Source organism: Cervus elaphus, chromosome 2, assembly GCF_910594005.1.
Source record: "Cervus elaphus chromosome 2, mCerEla1.1, whole genome shotgun sequence".
NCBI lineage: Eukaryota > Metazoa > Chordata > Mammalia > Artiodactyla > Cervidae > Cervus > Cervus elaphus.
Window position 1 is genome coordinate 39,695,245 of NC_057816.1, and position 20,854 is coordinate 39,716,098.

At 38.9% G+C, this 20,854-nt stretch overlaps 1 protein-coding gene and 1 long non-coding RNA gene across 4 annotated transcripts; one reads left to right on the forward strand and one right to left on the reverse strand.

Moving 5' to 3' along the window:
* Positions 1 to 6,674: 6,674 nt before the first annotated feature.
* On the reverse strand, positions 6,675 to 10,368 carry LOC122704497. The gene is made up of 3 exons (XR_006343870.1): positions 10,209 to 10,368; positions 7,802 to 7,879; positions 6,675 to 6,733 (listed from the first exon to the last, which is right to left on the reverse strand). It is a non-coding gene; the product is annotated as an uncharacterized LOC122704497 (long non-coding RNA).
* Positions 10,369 to 10,428: 60 nt separating this feature from the next.
* Positions 10,429 to 19,246, forward strand: TMEM126A (transmembrane protein 126A). 3 transcript variants are annotated; one of them, XM_043919250.1, is made up of 5 exons: positions 10,429 to 10,566; positions 13,270 to 13,368; positions 17,065 to 17,258; positions 18,327 to 18,441; positions 19,011 to 19,246. In XM_043919250.1, exons 2-5 carry the CDS (start codon positions 13,277 to 13,279, stop codon positions 19,201 to 19,203), a joined length of 594 nt encoding a protein of 197 aa, XP_043775185.1. In that variant the 5' UTR covers positions 10,429 to 10,566; positions 13,270 to 13,276; the 3' UTR covers positions 19,204 to 19,246. The 3 variants fall into 3 exon arrangements, with proteins under 3 accessions (XP_043775185.1, XP_043775194.1, XP_043775177.1); XM_043919259.1 differs by having other exon boundaries at positions 10,442 to 10,561; XM_043919242.1 differs by having other exon boundaries at positions 10,517 to 10,646.
* Positions 19,247 to 20,854: the final 1,608 nt, after the last annotated feature.

Below are 20,854 nucleotides of genomic sequence, written 5' to 3' on the forward strand. Positions count from 1 at the left end.
GCACTGAAGAATTGATGCTTTCGAATTGTGGTATTGGATAAGACTCTTGAGAGTCCCTTGGACTGCAAAAAGATCAAACCAGTCAATTCTAAAGGAAATCAACCCTAAGTATTCATTAGAAGGATTGATGCTAAAGCTAAAGCTCCAATACTTTGGCCACCTGATGCAAAGAGCTGACTCATTGGAAAAGAGTCAGATGGTTGGATGGCATCACTGACTCAATGAACGTGAGTTTGAGCAAACCCTGGGAGAAAGTGAAGGAAAGGGAAGCCTGGCGTGCTGCAGTCCATAGGGTCGCAGAGTCAGACATGACTTAGCAATTGTACAACAACATATATGTATATATATATATATAAATTAACTACATGTGAATAAAATGAGTTTTTTAAAAAAGATCCTGCACCCCAGGTGAACACTAAGCCAACTGTCTCAAAGTTGGCAGGAAAATTCACTGCACTTTCTCTTGCCAGAACCCTTACTGCCCACACAGTGTGGTACCATTAGGAGGAAAACCTCTATTCGCATACTCTCCGTGGTGAGGGAAACAAGTAGAATTTATGTCCATCACTCTGACTTTTAAGGGGGCTGCCTGAGGGACCATTCTCCATCTCACTTGAATCCAAGTACCGACAGAAGTGAAGGGGCCAGATTGGGGATATCTAAGAACCCAACCATCAGTGTTCACCAGTCTCCATTACCAGACAGACTAGGTAGAGATCCAAAACCCAGCTTATTACAGCACCAAAGAGGCCACAGTATCAAACAGACCCTCCAGCAGGAGCTTTCAAGAAGAATTAGCAAACCTCTTAAAGCACAGAGAGTATGTGTTCCCAGAAAATATTTGAGTGGCCTCCAGAATCACTAGCCAGGCTAAGTGGAAAAAGTTCTCCCTATACAATTGCAGATTGAAAAATCCGGGAGTGATGCCTGATTCTTCAAATGCTAAAGTCCCAACGAAAAGTAACAAGTCATACAAAGAAACAAGAAAAAAGGCACATTTAAAGGAACAAATTAAAACTCCAGAAACTAACCCTAATGAAACAAACAGAAATTTATTAATTACCAAAAAAAATAAAAATTGTTACAAGGATACTCAATGCACTAAAAGAGAACACAGACACCTAACTGAAATCAGGAAATTATGCAATGAACAAAATGAGAAAATCAATAAAGGAAGGAAACGATGAAGAAGAACCAAACAGAAATTCTAGAACTTAAGAGTGTTGTAAATATCTAGATTGAAAAGTTCAATAAATGGACTCAAAAGCAAAGGCAAGAAATCAGAAGAACTAATCAAGTGAACTTGAAGACATAACTTTCTAACGTCTTTTTGGGGGGTGGGTATAGCTCAGGGGTAGAGCATTTGACTGCAAAAGTTGTTTGGTTTTTTTGTTTGTTTGTTTGTTTTTTGCAGAGGAGAAAAGGAAAAAAATGAATGATGAAAAATGAAGACAGCCTAAAGCACTCTGGGGTCATCATCAAATCGAACCATATATGCATCATGTGAATCCCAGCAGGAGAAGAAAGAAAGAATAAATAATGGTCAAAATATTACCAAATCTGAGGAGAGAAGTGGACATACAAATTCAAGATATTCGATAAACTCCAGTTAGCAAAACTCTAAAGGGATTTGCAATGAGAGATGTTGCTAAAAGAGAAAATCAAGCAGACATGACCACTGGTTGACCAGAGAGTTGGATCAGGGCAAAACGGCTTCTTGTCCACCCTCTGTCCTTAGAATGCACGTTCTGCCCTTGAAAATGGTAGGAACCGTTTTCAAGGACACAGCCTTGAGACAGCAATGTTGTTGAGACCATCCAGATAGCATATACGACTGAACCCAGTTAAGGCCACTCTGTAAACTTAGAGATTCTGACAGGTGGTGTGGAGATCTACTCACCTTGCAGCTGCCCAAGATAAGCCCTGTATGTAAATTCCCTTGCTTAATAAAACTGCCACCCACCAAGATGAAGTGGTCTGCTTTATTTGTCAGTCTCTCCTTGCCCTCCTTGTGTGGTGGCCAGTTTGCAAATCTACAGACACTACAATCAAATTGTCAAAAGTCACAGGCAAAGGATCTTAAAAGCAGCCAGGGAAAAGCAAATTGTTATGTACAAAGGAGCTACTAGTAGATTCTAAGCAGATTTCTCAGTGAAAACTCTGTAGGCTGGAAAGGAGTAAGATGATGTACTTAAAGTACTGAAAGGAAAAATTGCCAACCAAGAATACAATAACTTGGAAAACTGTTCTTCAAAAAACAAAGGAGAAATGATTTCCTACAAAAACCAAAGTTGGGGGCGTTCCTTACCACTAGACCTGCCCTAGAAAATGCTGAAGGGAATCCTTCCAGTTAAAGCAAAAGGACTATAAGCAACAACACAAAACCAGACAAAAGTATAAAACTCCCTGGTAAAGGTAAGTATTCTGTAGTGTGATAATGTATATGTGTAAATCACTTTACAATCTAATATAAAATTGAAGATACAAAAGCATAAAAACTGTCGTAAATTTATGTTAATGGTATGCAATATAAAAGAATTAACTGCATCGTCAATAACATATATAAGCATACCTCATTTTATTGCTTTATTGTGCTTTGTAGATACTTTGTTTTGTACAAATTGAAGATTTGTAGCAACCCAGTCAGACACCATTTTTCCAACAGTATTTACTCTCTTCATGTCTTTCTGTCACAGTTTAGTGATTCTTGCAATATTTCAAACCCTTCACCTGAAAAAGATTATAATTCACTGAAGACTCAGATGATGGTTAGAATTTTTCAGCAATAAGGTATTTTTAAGGCATGTACATTGTTTTTAAAGACATAATACTATCACACACTTAATAGACTATATACAGTGTAAATGTAACTTTAATATGCACTGGTAAACCAAACAATTTGTATGATTTGCTTTACTGTGATATTTGCTTTATTAAGGTGGTCTGGAACCAAAGTCACAATCTCCAAGGTGCGCCTGTAATGAGAAAGGCAGAGATATAAAGGAGGAGAGATTTTACAGGAAACTGAAGTCAGTATCAGTTTAAAATATACTGTTATAATTTTAAGATGTTTCGTGTCATTGCAGTGGTAATCACAAAGAAAATACCTATATAATTTACACAAAGGAAAATGAGAAGAGAATCAAAATATAAAACCATTCTCAAGACAGATAACGTGTTAAACTACAAAACAAGTTTTTACACCATTAAGAAGACTGAAATTATACAAAGTATCTCCTCTAGCTACAATGAAATGAAACTAGAAATAAATAGTAGAAGAAAAATAGGAAAACCACAAATATATGGAAATTAAACACTGTACTCTTTTTTCAAGTTTATTATTCAATATATATATGTATATTACTCAAATATATTCTGTCAATATATATTACACTAAATTAAAGTCTGTTTCATCAATAGGTATAACTAAAATCCCTCAAATTTCAATCCAAATAGATTCACTTTGTTTAGTATAAACCAAATCCCTTTTACTGTACTTGAACCAATTCACATCATTGCTGGCAGAAGCAAAGCACCATGGACCCTCCTGCATGTCCTTGCTGAGTATACCCAACTGCAAGACTTACCTCTCCTCTGACCCTCCACCCTTTCTATGGCGAGTTACATAGAAGTCACATTCACCACAGCTGACAAAAACAGTTTTTATTTGTTTCCCTCTTTGCACACAGAAACTCCTATGTACTCATATTTTAAGGCAAAAGACAAAGTTTTAATCATGTATTTACATTTTGGTTTCTTTTTTCATAACGACAAAATTGATAGTATCATTATTATCATACGAAGTCAAGTCAGAAACAGAAAGACAAATATCATATGATATCACTTCTATGTGGAATCCAAAAAAATGATACAAATGAACTTAATTACAAAACAGAAATAGACTCACAGACATAAAAAACAAACTTATGGTTACCAAAGAGGGAAGAAGGGGAGGATAAATTAGGAATTCTGGATTAACAGACACACACTACTACATATAAGACAGACAGACAATGAAGACCTACGGCAGAGCACAAGGAGTCATATTCAATATCTTGTAATAAACTATAGTAGAAAAGCATCTGAAAAAGAGCATATATGTATTTATATGTATGACTGAATCATTCACTGTATACCTGAAACATTGTAAACTATATTTCAGCTAAAAAACTTTTTAAAAAAGACATAATTGACATACAACATCATATTAGTCTCAGGTACACAACATAATGATTTAATACATGTATATATTTCAAAATGATTACCACAATAAGTCTAGGTAACCTCCATCACCACGTACATGTATAATTTTTTTTCTAGGAATGGGAACTTTTAAGGTTTACTCTCTTACCAACATCACTTCCAGGTATATAGCTCAACAGACTTCAGAGTAAGATGCTGAGGAGATATTTATACACCAATATCCATCACAACATTATTCACAACAACCAAGTGAAGCAACCCAAACATCCATCAAAAGATGAATGGATAAAGAAATTGTGGTGTAGTGACTTCCCTGGTGGCCCAGTACTCTGTGCTCCCAATGTAGGGGGTCCAGGGGAGATCTCTGTGCAGGGACATATTGTTGTCATTCAGTCACTAAGTCATGTCCAACTCTTTGCAACCTCATGGACTGCAGCAAGCCAGGCTTCCCTGTCCTTCACAGTTTCCCAGAGTTTGCTCAAATTACATCCATTGAGTCGGTGATGCTATGATCCCACATACAACAACTAAGCCCATGAGTAGCAACTAGGGAAACCCACACACCTCAGCGAAGAACCTACATGCAGCAATGAAGACCCAACACAGTCAAAATAAATAATTTTAAAAAAGATACTGTGATATATGCATACACACACACACATATATTCATAAACTGTAATACTGAAAGTGAAGCTAAAGTGTTAGTCATTCAGTTGTGTTGACTCTTTGTGACCCCAAGGACTGTAGCCTGCCAGGCTCCTCTGTCCATGGGATTTCCCAGGAAAGAATACTGGAGTGGGTTGTCATTTCCTTCTCCACGGGATCTTCCGAACCCAGGGATCGAACCTAGGTCTTTAACATTGCAGGCAGATTCTTTACTGTCTGAGCCATCAGGGAAGCCCCAAACTGTAATATTATTCACTCTTAAAAAATGACAGAAATCCTGTCACATGCTATAAAATGGATAAAACTCAGGAACACTGTCCTAAATAAAATACATCAGTCACAGAAGGACAAATAATGTATGATTCCACTCACATTAAGTATATAAAGTAGTCAAACTTATAGAAACAGAAAGCAGAAAGGTGGTTACCAAGGGCTGAGGGGAGTGAAGAGGAGTAATTAGCATCTAGTGGGTACAGAGTTTCAGGGTTGCAAAATGAAAAAGTTCTAGAGATCTATTGCTTAACAATGTGAACATACTTAACACTACTAAACTATACACTTTAAGGTGGTTAACATGGTGAATTTTTTTTTAACATGGTAAATTTAGTAATATGGTTTTTTACCACAATTTTTTAAACTAGAGCCAAATACTATTTAGACTTGCAAAATGCAAAAGATTTCACCACCAAAAGATTTGCTTTCTAAGATAATACTTTGGATAGAATGATACCAGATGGAAATGAATCTATTAAAAACAAAAGAAAAACACTAAAAATGGAAAATATGTGGATAAATATAAATTTTCTTAGTATTAAAGTTATTTCACAGACAAATCACTACTGACATCAAAAAATGGTTATGTGGTATGTAGTTTATAACACGTATGGAAGCAAATGTATGACAACAATAACACAAAGACTGAGAAGAAATGAAAGTATACCATGGTAACATTCTCACTTGTAACGTGGTAAAATATCACTACAAGATCAGTTCGGTTCAGTCACTCAGTCATGTCCGACTCTTAGCAACCACACTGACCTCCCTGGCACCACAGGCCTCCCTGTCCATCACCAACTCCTAGAGTTTACTCAAACTCACGTCCATCGAGTCAGTGATGCCATCCAACCATCTCATCCTCTGTCGTCCCTTCTCCTCCTGCCTTCAATCTTTCCCAGCATCAGGGTCTTTTCCAAGAAGTCAGTTCTTCACATCAGGTGGCCAGCGTATTGGAGTTTCAGCTTCAGCATTGGTCCTTCCAATGAATATTCAGGACTGATTTCCTTTAGGATGGACTGGTTGGATTTCCTTGTAGTCCAAGGAACTCTCAAGAGTCTTCTCCAACACCACAGTTCAAAAGCATCAATTCTTCAGCGCTCAGCTTTTTTTATAGTCCAACTCTCACATCCATACATGACTACTGGAAAAACCATAGCTTTGACTAGATGGACCTTTGTCAGCAAAGTAATGTCTTTGTTTTTTAATATTTTAATAGGCTGTCTAGGTTGGTCATAGCTTTTCTTCCAAGGAGCAAGCATCTTTTAAATTTATGGCATGGCTGCAGTCACCATCTGCAGTGATTTTGGAGCCCCCCAATATAAAGCCTCTCGCAGTTTCCATTGTTTCCCCATCTATTTGCCATGAAGTGATGGAACTGGATGCCATGATCTTCGTTTCTTGAATGTTGAGTTTTAAGTCAACTTTTTCACTCTCTTTCACTTTCATCAAGAGGCTCTTTAGCAAGTTCCTCTTCACTTTCTGCCATAAGGGTGGTGTTATCTGCATATCTGAGGTTATTCATATTTCTCCTGGCAATCTTGATTCCAGTTTGTGCTTCATCCAGCCCGCCATTTCACATGGGTGTACTCTGCATAGAAGTTAAAAAAGCAGGGTGACAATATACAGCCTTGACGTACACCTTTCCCAATTTGGAACCAGCCTATTGTTCCATGTCGGGTCTAACTGTTGCTTCTTGACGTGCATACAGATTTCTCAGGAGGCAGATAAGATAGACTGTGACAAGTCAAAGATGTTGTTGTGAGTTGAATTGTGACCCTCACCCAAATACATTTTCAAGTCCTAATCCCCAGTACCTGTGAATGTATCCTTATTTGGAATTAGCATCTCTGCAGATTTAAGTTAAAATGAAGTATATTGGATTAGGGTGAATGCTTAACCAACAGTGTCCTTATACGATAAAAGAAATTTGGGTACACAGACACACACAGAGGGAAAGGCCATGGTAAGTCACAAGGACACAAGGAGAACCACCATATGAAAATAAAAGCAGAGACTGCAGCAATACTTCTACAGGTGAAGAGATACTCAGCATTGCTAGAGACCACCAGAAGCTAGAAAGGAAGCACAGAACAGACTGTCCTTCAGCACTTCCAGAAGGAACTAACCTGGCCAATACACTGATTTCAGACTTCTAGCCTCCAAAATAGTGAGTGAATAAATTTGTTATTTTAAGCCACAAAGCTTGTGGTACTTTCCTGGTAGCCTGTGGAAACCAACAGAGAGGTAGACAGTATATGCTAAAGCAACTGTTACCATTTGCTAAAAGAATTATACCTAATAGGCCAATGAAGAAATAAAATAGAATTTAAAAATATTCAGTTCAAAAAATAAAGGCAGAAGAAAAAGAAGGGGAATATAGAACATGTGAAACAAATAGAAAACAAATATTAACAGCAAGATGATAGATTTAAGACCCTAGAATATAAAAATCACTTTAAATATGAATGGCTTAGACATCTTCATTAAAAGTCAGAAATTGTCAATTTCGATTTTTAAAAAACAATATCCAATTATATGCTACCTATAAGAAGCCTACATTAAGCATAAAAACACCAAGAGAAGATTAAAAGTGAAACAATGGGAAAAGCTATGTCATGTTAACACGAATCAAAAGAAAGTTATTGGAGGGACCTACCTGGGGGTCCAGTGCTTAGATTCCATGCTTCCAGCAGAGGGGGCACAGGGTTCAATCCCTGGTCGTGGAACTAAGAACCTGCATGCCATGTGGTGTGAACAAAAAAACAAGAAAGCAAAGTTATTGGAGTGGCTATGTTAATATTAAATAAAGTGCAAAGCAAGGCATATTACCAATTATTAAGAAGGTTATTTCATAATGATACAGAGGTAAATGTTTATTCATATAATAATGAAGCTTCAAAATACATGAAGCAAGACCTGATAGAAATGAAAGGAGAAACAGAATGATTCCCATAATAGAGATTTCAATAACCTTCTCTCAATAATTGATAGAACAAGTTGGTTGAAATTCAGAAAGAATAAAGAATTCTTCGCTACCAATCAACTTACGGTATTGATGTTTTTGAAAATTTGGCACAGCAGCAGCATATACATTCTTTTTAATCACATATGAAACATTTACATAGATGGACTAGAATCTGGGCTATAAATACCAATAAATTTAAAAGGATCAAATAGAATTAGAAATCAATAACAGAAAGGTATTTGAAAAATTAACTACTAGGAAATAACACACTTCCAAAAAACTCACAGGTCAAAGAAAATAGCAGAGAGAATTTAGAAAGTATTTGGAATTAAACTAAAAGAGTGAACAGTGTTTCAAAATCTGTTGTTGCTGTTTAGTCGCTAAGCTGTCTCCAACTCTTTTGGGGCCCCATGGACTGTAACCTGCCAGGTTCCTCTGTCCACGGGATTTCCCAGGCAAGAATACTGGAGTTCCCATTTCCTTCTCCAAGGGATCTTCCCCATCCTAGGATCAAACCCGTGCCTCCTACATTAGCAGGCAGATTCTTTACCACTGAGCCACCAGGGAATGAAAGCAGTACTTGAAGGGAAATTCATAGCATTAAACTCACATATGGAGTAGAAAAAGATTTCACACCAATGATCTCAGCTTCCTCCTCAAGAAATTACAAAAAGAGGACCAACTTAAATCTCAGGTAGGAATAAGAAAGGAAAAAATATAGAACAGAGCAGAATACGATCAAATTGAAAACAGAAAAAAACAAAACAAACAAATCAATTAAATATGAAACTAGTTGAGAAGATTAAAAAAATTACAAATCACTAGCCCGACTGATCAGACATAAAAAAGAGAAGACACAATGACCAATAATAAAGAAATGTGGCCTCACTACAGATTTTAGAGAAAAATAAAAGAAAAACTATGAACAATTTAAGACAATAAATCTGATGAATTTGACATTTCATCCTGTCTTGAAAGAACAGTTTTTTAATAAAATCTCAACGTACAAAATTGCTTTTATTACTCTGGAATGGCTTGCTTCAGATATTGTACAGCACGCACACTTATTAACTTCAAATTAGCTTCAAACCATTGAAAATGACATTGGATAAGAGTACAGAGTGTTAGGGGGAAAACGCGTTCGCACGCGCGCGCGTACCACACACACACCCCCACACACCCCCACACAAAATCTGGTTTTCCCAAACTTTCTCATTTACCTCGGAAACCGCGTACACACACACACACACACACACACACACACAATCTGGTTTTCCCAAACTTTCTCATTTACCTCGGAAACCGCGTACACACACACACAATCTGGTTTTCCCAAACTTTCTCATTTACCTCGGAAACTTTCCAGCTTGGATGCACACCCACTTTCCACCCCCAAATATGAAGGCCTGTTTTTATTTTCTGGTTCACTGACAAGCGACAGTTTGACAGTAGATAAAGCCCTCTCAGCGAAGGGGCTGGGGAGAGGTCTGCTCACGTCTCCTATGAAGTTACCCCCCTCCCTTTATCTATCTTAGATACCACTTTCTCCTTAGATAAAGCTCAATTATTTTCCCAACAACTTCGGCAAGAGCTTTAACAGGATCCTCACAGCTTTACAGAATAACCAATGAGACTGTTTTCCCTCCTGCTTTTTAACAGAGGAAAGTGCCCCCTTCCTGCTTGGTAAGTGAGGAAAGAGGATGCGAGGAGACAGCAAACAGAGGTCTTCAGAGGTTTGGTCCAAGACTTTCGTCAGTTGTCCTGACTGATGGAGCCACAAGCCTCCTTTGCTCTCTAGTTTTTCTTTCGCCTCATTCACCTAATACTCCTTTCATAAGCAATACAGAGAAAACAAGCTCCTGCTGCTCTTCGGGCGCTCAAATTATGGTGGCAGGATCAACCAAACTGCACCAGAAGCTCAAGATCCAAGGAAGAATGGAAAATCGGTGGAGCAAAGAAATCTCAGGTACTTTTAGACTTCGTTTTAACCGACGACCTATCTCGTATGCCGAGGGCTGTGCAATTTTATATATATGTCTATCCCTCGTATCAGTACACGACGTGTAAACTATTGGCCAGGAAATTTTAAGTAACGTACCCAAGGTAAGAGTTTCAACTAATGGGACGGGTTTCAGGTCACTCAGTTTTCAGACTGAAATCTCACAATTTCCGCAGTCCGTATCCTGAGAGGCGGAGACAGGCTGTAAGCGGTACCCTCTGCGTTATCCAAACCTCCGGCCTCGGAGGCGCAGCACCGCCCACTTGCGGGAAGGCCGAGCGCAGCCTCGGCCCCGGAAACCCAATCCGCCGCCGGCTCCGACCCGGCGCCCGCCTCGGGCCGGTCACGTGGCGCCCAAAATGGCCGCGCCCAGGCGACTCTAGCGGAGCGTGGCGTGAGCCCTCGCGGGGCCGGAGGAGACCCGCCGAGGCCGCGGCTGCACGGAGACGCGCGTAAGGTACCGGCGCTCGGGAAGAGGGGCGCCGGCGGGAACAGAGGGATGCGCAGCGGCCTGACGCGCTGTTCTGCCGCAGCGTGGTAATGAGATCCCAGCACTGAGTCACAACGAGAGGGGAGTCGGTTCCATCGGCCCGACCGTCCCGACACTTTCCCCCCTACAAGAAAAGATCTTATATTTAAATTAAACCTCTGGCGGCGGGGGCGGGGAAGGGGAAGAGGTTGGAAACCTGCGCTCGAACTTAATCCCAGGTTTACTGCCAATTTACCGGGTGACCTTGGCCTAATTTAATTTTCATCGGCCTCACTTTCTTAATTGTCTGTCTCGGCAGCTATCTTAGATAACTAATGCAAAAGGCTTTCGAAGTGTTTGTAACATTTAAACGTGGCATTCATTGCCTTAGCTGTGGATATATTATTAATAACCAGGATACATACAGTGACCTACTGCGGACCAAATTAAGGGTGACTTTTAATAGCCACACTTTAGAAAATGGCCAGCTCACAGCAGGAACCTCAGCAGTATGCAGAGCATTGAACAGAAAACTAGTGATAGCATTAGGCAGGACTTTTGGGGGAAACATTTCAGACATATACACTATACACCTTGTATATACTTAATTTGCTTGTTTTTATATCTCTTTCCACCACCCCGCCAACATAAAATTATTCAGCGTTCCTGTAGGTCAGAGATCCTATCATGTTATTGTAACCAAGGCCCTCGGAAAGTTTGAGTCCAGGAAACCTAGACATAAATGTCCAAGCCTGCACTGTACTTAGGATAACTTGAACTTTGTTTAGTTGCTACGTTGTGTAGCCTGCCAGGTTCCTCTGTTCATGGGAGTCTCAGGCAAGAATATCCGAGTGGGTTGCCACTTCCTCCTCCGGGGGATCTTCTCCACCTAGGGGTCAAACCCACATCTCCTGCCTCAGCAGGTGGGTTCTTTACCACTGAGCCATCAGCGAAGCACTAACTAGAATGATATGAAATTCAGTGCACTCAGCATTTCGCAAGGCACCCAATGGCTACCCAGTAAAATTTGTGTTATAATTTTCTAGCAAATGAATAGTGAACCAAGAAAATTACTTAATAATGTAGAACATTTTTTCTGAACTTTTGCTTTTCTTTACTCTGCTGCCCTTAAATATGAGCTAAATCGAATGAACTAAATCTTCAAGCTGCTGCTGCTAAGTCGCTTCAGTCGTGTCCGACTCTGTGCGACCCCGTAGACAGCAGCCCACCAGGCTCCTCTGTCCCTGGGATTCTCCAGGCAACAACACTGGAGTTGCCGTTTCCTTCTCCAATGCATGAAAGTGAATTCATCATTCACCCATTCCCTCACTCTCTTACTCCAGCTAGTGCCTAAGTCAACAGACTACCTGCCTGTGGACCAGAGAAAGGTTATCGTTTGTTTCTTTGCAGCCAACCAGAATGAGTTTTATATTTTTTAAGTTTTTTTACTGTTTAGTTTTTCTAAGTATGCAACAAAGACCATTATGTGACCCACAAAGCCTAAAGTATATACCATCTGGCCCTTTAGAGAAGTTTGCTGACCTCTGCTCTAGGGCAGAGGTGAAATCACGAGTGTCTTCTACCTACTAAATAAATTCTTTTCCAAAGTAGTTGTCATGAAAGTCAAAGTTGCTCAGTCGTGTCCGCCTCTTTGCAACCCCATGGACTGTAGCCTGCCAGGCGCCTCTGTCCATGGAATTCTCCAGGCCAGAATACTGGAGTAAGGTAGCCTTTCCCTTCTTCACAGGATCTTCCCAACCCAGCTACCCAACTCAGGTCGCTCGCATTACAGGCGGATTCTTCACCAGCTGAGCCACAAGGAAAGCCTGGTCTTACCCAAATTGGATACAGTTTATGCTTCCACCAGCATGAGTTTCCTTTACCCCACATTCTTACCAGTAATTGAAATTTAATTTCTATTTCCCTGATTATAGTGGTTAAGCACATTTTCCTATTTATTGGCTGTTTGGCTTTCCTCTTTGTTACAATTCCAAATTCAGGAGGATTCCCTCGTGGCTCAGTGGTAAAGAATCCGCCTGGGAGGCAGGAACCATAGGAGACACAGGTTTAATCCCTTGGTCAGAAGATCCCTGGGAGGAGGAAATGGCAACCCACTCCAGTATTCTTGCCTGGAGAATCCCTTGGACAGAAGAGCCTGGCGGGCTACAGGCCATAGGGTTGCAAAGAGAAGTGCCTGTTAACACCGTTTGTCAGTTTTTCTATTGAGTTGGTTGCCTTTTTCTTACTGATTTCTAGTACTTTACATATTCTGAGTACCAACAATGACTCCTTTGTATTGCAAACATTTTCTCTACCACTGGCTTATCTTTATGGTATCTATGAATGAGTTCATTTTAACTGGTTAATACTAGTTTAAAATTAACTTTATGTATTTTATGGAAAGTGCTTTTTGCAAATTTACAATATTTTTAAGGGTCACAAAAATGTTCTGTGTTTTCTGAAAGTTTCATGTGTTGTCCATGTTCTGGTTTCTGTTTCACATAGAATTGTGGGGGTTTGGAGGCAGAGGTGTTTATGCTAATCAGTTTCATAGTCAAATTGATGATTATGAAATGAAGCTATGGCTAACTTTTTTAAGCTAAATATTTATGATCTTCAGAGGGCTTTTATAAGCCCTTTTGCTGTTTTTCTATAGATACACATTATTGAAAAATGATATTTTAATTTAAGGCTCAAGATGAAAAATCATGAACCAGATGGTACTGTCATCAAGGAGAACTTAATTGATATCATAGCCCGAAAAATTAACCAACTCCCAGAAGCAGAAAGGTAAGATCCCTTCTTATACTTAAAAAAATTTTATCAGGTGGATTTTCATCATTGATTCATTTCAATTTAGTTTGACTATAAACAACATACACTATCAGAAAGAAACTTGACATTTTTCTTGCATTGATGAGAAAGACAAGGTCCAGAGAGATTAGCTATTTTACTTGAAGTCAAGGCTAAAATTCGTTTCTTTGGACATTTCTATTAAATGTCTCAGTTTTTCCATTTGGCTTAGAGTAGAAACAAATGTATGTATTTATGGACTAATTTAAATAACAAAATTTTAGATTTTAAAACTGTCTTCTTTCTCAATTCATTACCACTCTTACCACACTCAATTCATTACTATACTTACCAGTCTGAGAGTGCCATGTAACACACATAGCTAGACAAGAAATTTCAGAGAAATGGGATCATAGCTAAAAGATCATTAAGGTATTATTAATTTACATAGGAAACATGCTGATCTTTGAAGACAACACTGAATGAACTGCAGTCCCTACAAAATGTTCTTAGCTCTTCTTCGGAGGCAGCCACTCTAACACTCCATGCAAACTGAAAATCAGAGAAGGAATGGCGTATGCATATGCACAATCAACAGGACAGCAGAGTCTGTCGTATTTGAGGAACCAGTGTTACTGAAGTATAAGGGAAGTGGGCATAAGGTTAAAGAGACAGAGTTTTGAGCAGGGAATGACCCAGCTAACATTTCCAAAGAACATTCCAGTTGTTTTCTGGAAAACAGATTTCAGGTAGGAGAGAAAAAGACGACCACCAGTAGGAAAATTGGCATAGTAATCCCAGTGAGTGGTGGTGGCAGTTTGAAGTGAAAAAAAGGATGGATTTGAAATACATTTTGGAAGTGTAATTTTACTATCTTGCACAAATTCCAATCTTACTGACACCAGCTAAACAAGGGAGAACCTATAAACCCAAAGGCAGTAATAAGAACTTGGTGAGATTTTTTTAAGCTGTTTATCCAATTCTCCTCCCCCCCGACCACACACACATACAGTGTTACTGTTTTTCAGAGGTAATCAGAAAACCTTTTTAAGCAAATAAAAGCTATGTACCCATGTTTCCAGGCCAGTGAGGAAGGGAAAGCCACAAAGACTAACACAAAGAAGGGTAGATGTGACAGCCTTGAAGAGGAGGAGGTAGGATGTGCTATTGGGACTTGCACAAAATTAGAAGCAGCAATGGGGAAGTGAGCTAGAACTGCAAAGCAAGCTTTAGTTTGGACGTAAACTGTTTTCAGTCCCTGGCACCTAAGCAGGGCAGACGGCAGCACCTCCGTATCTTTCCCTTGTTCCCTATTTTTCCTGTTTCTATTTTATGTATCCTAGTTCTGTTTGAGGGCTTCCCTGGTGGCTCAGAGGTTAAAGTGTCTGCCTGCAATGTGGGAGACCTGGGTTTGATCCCTGGGTTGGGAAGATCCCCTGGAGAAGGAAATGGCAACCCACTCCAGTATTATTGCCTGGAGAATCCCATGGACAGAGGAGCCTGGTGGGTGTTGTTTAGTTGATAAGTCATGTCCAACTCTTTCCAAACCCATAGACTGTAGCCCCCCAGGCTCCTCTGTCCATGGGATTTCCCAGGCATGTGTTATTTGAAAAGTTTTTAAGTATATTAAGCTTGAATATCAAACACTTCACTTTCTAATCTACAAAATAATGTAACAAATTTCATTGCCACTTATTATTTCTGATCTTATATTTCATTTGTTCATGATTCTAGTTATTTTTTATCTTTCCAAAAAACTCCTGAGTTCACATTTCTAAGTTGTATAGGCACTTTTTGGGAACAGTGACCAGCTATGGAGCTGCTAGATAACAATTTTCTATTGAATTATTAATTAAACAACGTGACTTTAAGCCACAGGAAATTCAAATCTGGTAGGGAGACAGCAAACTTTGCTATTCAGATTCCAGTTACACTCCCTGATATATTTAGGGACTTATTTACATAATTTTTAATATTTAACATTAATATGGAGAAGGCAATGGCAACCCACTCCAGTACTCTTCCCTGGAAAATCCCATAGATGGAGGAGCCTGGTAAGCTGCAGTCCATGGGGTCGCTAAGAGTCAGACACACTGAGTGACTTCACTTTCACTTTTCACTTTCCTACACTGGAGAAGGAAATGGCAACCCACTTGTGTTCTTGCCTGGAGAATCCCAGGGACGGGGGAGCCTGGTGGGCTGCCGTCTATGGGGTCACACAGAGTCAGACACGACTGAAGCGACTTAGCAGCAGCAGCAACATAATATATCAACATATTATAATGTATATAATAATTATGTATATGGACAAGTTATTTACCTTAGTATTTGTTCCCATGACTAAAAATGAAGAGGATATGTATTTCACAGTGTTATCATGAAAATAACAGTATTTTAGAGGAAATGCTTAAGTTTCCCACTCCCTTAGCTCCCACAAAAATACACAGGTCTTTTCATATTCATGTTTTGTTATTGTTCCGTAGTTCTCCAGGTCCTCATCACAAATACCGTCTTACGTACCCCAAGTTTCGAAACTGCCTCCTTTGTACTGCCATTACTGTTTTAGTACACTTCTGTTAGATTTCAAGTTTATGTATCTTTCAGTCTCCAGTAGTAAACTGTAAAAACACTGGAGGTAGGCAATTTTTGTACCTTCACAGCCAAGTGTGCTGTATGCAGTAAGGTGCTCAGTGACTAAGTGCCAAGTACCACTATGATTACAAAATGACCAGTAAGAGAGGTAATCTTACACAATGTAGAAAACTCGATTAGGAATTCCTAGAAAAACTGTTTTAAGATTGAGCATTAACCATAGTAGTTAGAGAGGGTATCGTATGGTTAGTCTGGCTAATTAAGACTAGTAAGAAAACTGAGAGACTGAAATGCCTGTGTTACAGGTGGCAAGGCAGGTGGTAAAAAAGTTAAAACGGTAGGCTGAAGACTCTGAATTGGAGTATTTCAATATTCAGCAGTTTTAGGGTTATTTTTTCCCCTGAAACTAAAGAATGGATAGAATGTGCACTTTAAAACTTATACATCCAATGCTTAAAAACCAGCTTTACCATTTACTATCCCAAAACATCACTTTTATTTCAATGAGTTCTTATGAAGTGCCTAGCATAGAGGATCCCTTAAATGTTAGTACTGTTCCACCCCGGCCCCCCAACCCTGACTCCAATGCTTCACGGAAGATTAATAGGAAACATCAGTTCCACCTTACTGAATGCCTTCTATGTGTCAGGTGCTGTTGAAACCAAGATACTTGTGTCTTTGTAGCCAGTCTTCAAGTTGTTTACAGGCTAGTTGGGAAGGCTGACATGTAAATCTATGATAAAACAGTACCGCTTTTTAAGTACTGGGCGTTGTAGGAGCCTAGAGAGGCATTTAAGTCAGACTCTTCAGAAGCTCTTCCCTGCTATATAAGGGTCCCGGGGCAGGGGGAATTTCCATACTTTACAAAATCACAAAACAAATTGTACCACTGCATCCTTAATGTGTTGGCCAAATTCAGAACCTTTTAGAATAAAAATCTCTATGTAAAACAATGATTTTAGGTTTGTTTTACAGAGCTGTTAAGATATAATAAATATGATCCTAAAATCCTGATTAAGTTCTGTAACATATGCCAGAATTCTTCTTGGAGAGCTTACATACACAATAGAGCAAAGTTACTGTTTTTTCTCACCCATTCAGGAATCTGCTTGAAAATGGATCAGCATATGTTGGACTTAATGCTGCTCTCTGTGGCCTAATAGCAAATAGTCTTTTTCGACGCATCTTGCATGTGACACAGGCTCGTATAGCTGCTGGCTTACCAATGGCAGTGATCCCATTTTTGACAGCAAATGTATCTTATAAAGGTTTTGTAAGTTTACCTTTGAATACAGGTAAGTTCTATTTCACTATCACCAGTAAGTTCACTTTGGTATACAGTTTGCACCTTATGTTAATCCTTAAAGTAGCTATATGATTTAAGGTAGTCACGGCGTACATCTGTCAGACTCGGATGGATAAGACTGAACCTTGCTAGCCTCTGTAAAGCAGCAATTAATTCATATTAGCATGGTCTACCAAACAAGTAAAATAGATACACAGTAATGCTAAGTACTTTCCTTTATCTAACCTATCTTTCCCACAGTGCTTAGTAAGAAATACTTGGAAACTTTAAAAAATGTTGACTGCCTTAACATTATAGTTTCTTAAAGGGAAAAAACATTTTGTGGGAACAAGACTATGTAGTAAATCAAAAAGCACCATATGTGTGTGTATACAGTAGTTATCAAATACATGGAGACTTGATTTCCTTTGGACAATTCACAATATTTGCTGAGTACTCCAAGTTCAGCTAAATCATGAAAGGATTTATGATTTAAAACAAAAAATTATCACAGGTGGTAGTAAGGGAGGAAGCAGTCCATTTAAATTCTCTTAAGTGCTACTTCAAATTTGCTTAAATTGGATGAGTATTTTGTTTGAATCCCCAAGATCATTGTGGAAAGAGTTTTGATATGCAGGGAAACAATGAAGTGAACAGAATGAGTGAAAACATAAGTTAACTTTCTAGTACCATGTACTAATTTGAAAATGAATAATTTTATAAAAATAAAACCAGACTATATAATATAAAAATGTAAGATGAATTAAATTGTTAAAACAGATTTCCCATGGGTTTAAAAAAGTTTCTTAAAGACAAAAATACTAGCCCAGGTTTGCTAATACAAGTGCACAAAACTAGAGGCAGTGCAAACTATTATATTCAAATGGAAAACAAATTAGGGAGTTTCCCTAACATGGTTTTATCAGTTACTCGTTTTAATCATCCATATGTATACCTTTTAACATGCCTTGTAGAAATGCATTTGCTGTATTACTGCTTTAAAATTGCCTATCTGTGGACCTTGAGTTCTTTAAGTGTTTGCTTGAATATCCATTTGCAGAACTAATTTGTTTCCTAGGTGATCTGCATTGTGAAACCTGCACAATAATACGAGGTGGACTGGTTGGTCTTGTTTTCGGTGGCCTGTACCCTGTTTTTTTGGCTATCCCTGTGAATGGTGGCCTAGCAGCTAGGTAGGATTATTTTCCATAATTATTGAAAAACTTAAGTACACTCTTTTTTTAGGGAATATTACCTGTTTGATTTGAAAGCATTAATGAGACTTGTTTTATCCAAGTAATCACAGATACTTTCCAGGAATTTGAAAACACTTCTGGAAATTTATCACACTGATCTCTTGGGTGTGAGGTTCAGGTTCGAAATATAAAGCTGCAAGCAAGTACTACTGTGACTAGTGTGAAAGCTACGTTACATGCATAATGTTCTTAAGAGTTTGTGTGCTACTTCTAAAAGAAAATTCCATCAGAAAATGTGTAGCTATAAGCCAAAATAACTCAGTTATTCTCTGATGAACTCTTGTACCAAACAATCTATAAGCTTCCAGAGGTGAAATGGGGGGGGGGGGGACAAAAGAAAACAAAAGGCCAGTTTTTAGGACTAACAGACATTGAAGAGAATGCTATTACCTTAATCTTTACCCTAAGCTAGTTTTAAGACTTCTGGAATTAATATATGCTGTATACAAATTTATCACTTAATACAACTATCTTTTCTAGTGAACTGTCTCAATGTTTTCTTACAGGTATAATTCAGCCCTGCTACCAGAGAAAGGAAACATCTTAAATTACTGGATTAGGATTTCTAAGCCTGTCTTTAGAAAGATGTTATTTCCCATTTTGCTCCAGACTGGGTTTGCTGCATACCTTGGGTCTAGACAATATAAACTACTTATAAAGGCTCTTCAGTTACCAGAACCTGGCCTAGAGATTGAGTGATTGTTAAGCAAATCTGTACACAAAAATAAAACTATAAAAATAACCTATATCTAATTTTGAATAAACAGAGACTCGTACATAAGGTACAATTCTGGGATCTACAGTATTCAACACTGTCCACTTACTTAAGAACCTAACTTCCTTGTTTTCCCAGTACTTTCTCCCACATTCACTTGCTCTACTCCTTTATATTAACACAAGAAAAAACCATACAGCTGTTTTCATTAAAAACCTCATAAAAGAATCCAAACAGGAATGAAAATGGGGATAGGGGGTGGAGCGGTATCAACACAGTACAGAAATGTTATTTTCTTAATTCACTGTTTTCCATGGGTATTATTCAGAGACTCTTAGAACATATTTAAAAACATTCCTGGGACTTCTCCAGCGGTCTGCTGGTTAAGATGCCACACTTCAAACCCTGGTCAGCTAAAAACAACAAAAACTCATTCCTCTCAGTGATCAATTCCACTATTCTTGCCAGATTATTCAGGCTTAGCTCAAGCTGTCCTAATGATAGGCTTCCCTGGTAGTTCAGTGTTAAAGCACCTGACATCAAGCCCTGAAAGAGTAGCCATGTTCTTCCTATTATTTCTGGTTTTGTTTTTTGAAGTATCAGTCTATTCCTCACTTCCTAAGATATATTATTTAAATTTTTGAAATGACATGTTGTTTTCCCTTCCTAAAACTTTTCATCTCAATTCTTGAAACCATTTGACAGCATCTAAATCAGCATTGAGCTTCCCTGGTGGCTCAGCAGTAAAGAATCCGCCTGCCAATGCAGGAGATGTGGGTTTGATCCCTGGGTCAGGAAGATCCCCTGGAGGAGGAAATGACGAGCCCCTGAACTGCTGCCTGGGAAATTCCATGGACAGAGTAGCATGGTGGGCTATAGCCCACGGGATTGCAAAAGAGTCAGACATGACTTAACAACTAACAACGACAGATCACCACTGGCCAACAAACTGTGATGAGGAAATATTTTTATACTGTATATGACTGATAACATTTTAGCACTAGCCATATGTGGCTACTGAGCACCCAGAATGTGACTAGTGCACCTGAATAACTTAATTTTTTATTTTATTTAGCCATACCTAGCTAATATCCTCGGCACTGGACAATGAAGGTCTAGATCAACACTTGCTTATGAAACAAGTCAGTCATACCAAATACTGTGCCACCCTAGAATATTATTCACAAGCATCTTAAATATTCCTTTTCAAATACAGTGATACATGTTAGTCTTATGCTATTTAAGATTATATAAAAACACTTAGCCTGTCACCTAAAAAAAGCAGCTTTGAGTGGGATAGACTTTCAGCATCCCATAAAGAAAAGAAAGCAGTACAGCCAAAGATTTAAAATCCAATTTATACAATACAAGGGAATTCCCTGGCAGCCCAGTAGTTAGGGGAGATTCCCTGGTGGCTCAGCAGTAAAGATTCCACCTGCAATGCAAGAGCTGCGGGTTCAATCCCTGGATCAGGAAGATCCCCTGAAGGAGGACACAGAAATACTGGACACACTCCAGCATTCCTGCCTGGAGAATCCCATGGACAGAGGAGCCTGGGGGCTATAGTCCACGGGGTCACAGAGTTGAACATGACTAAAGTGACTTAGCATGCACAAACACCAGTGCTTTGACTGC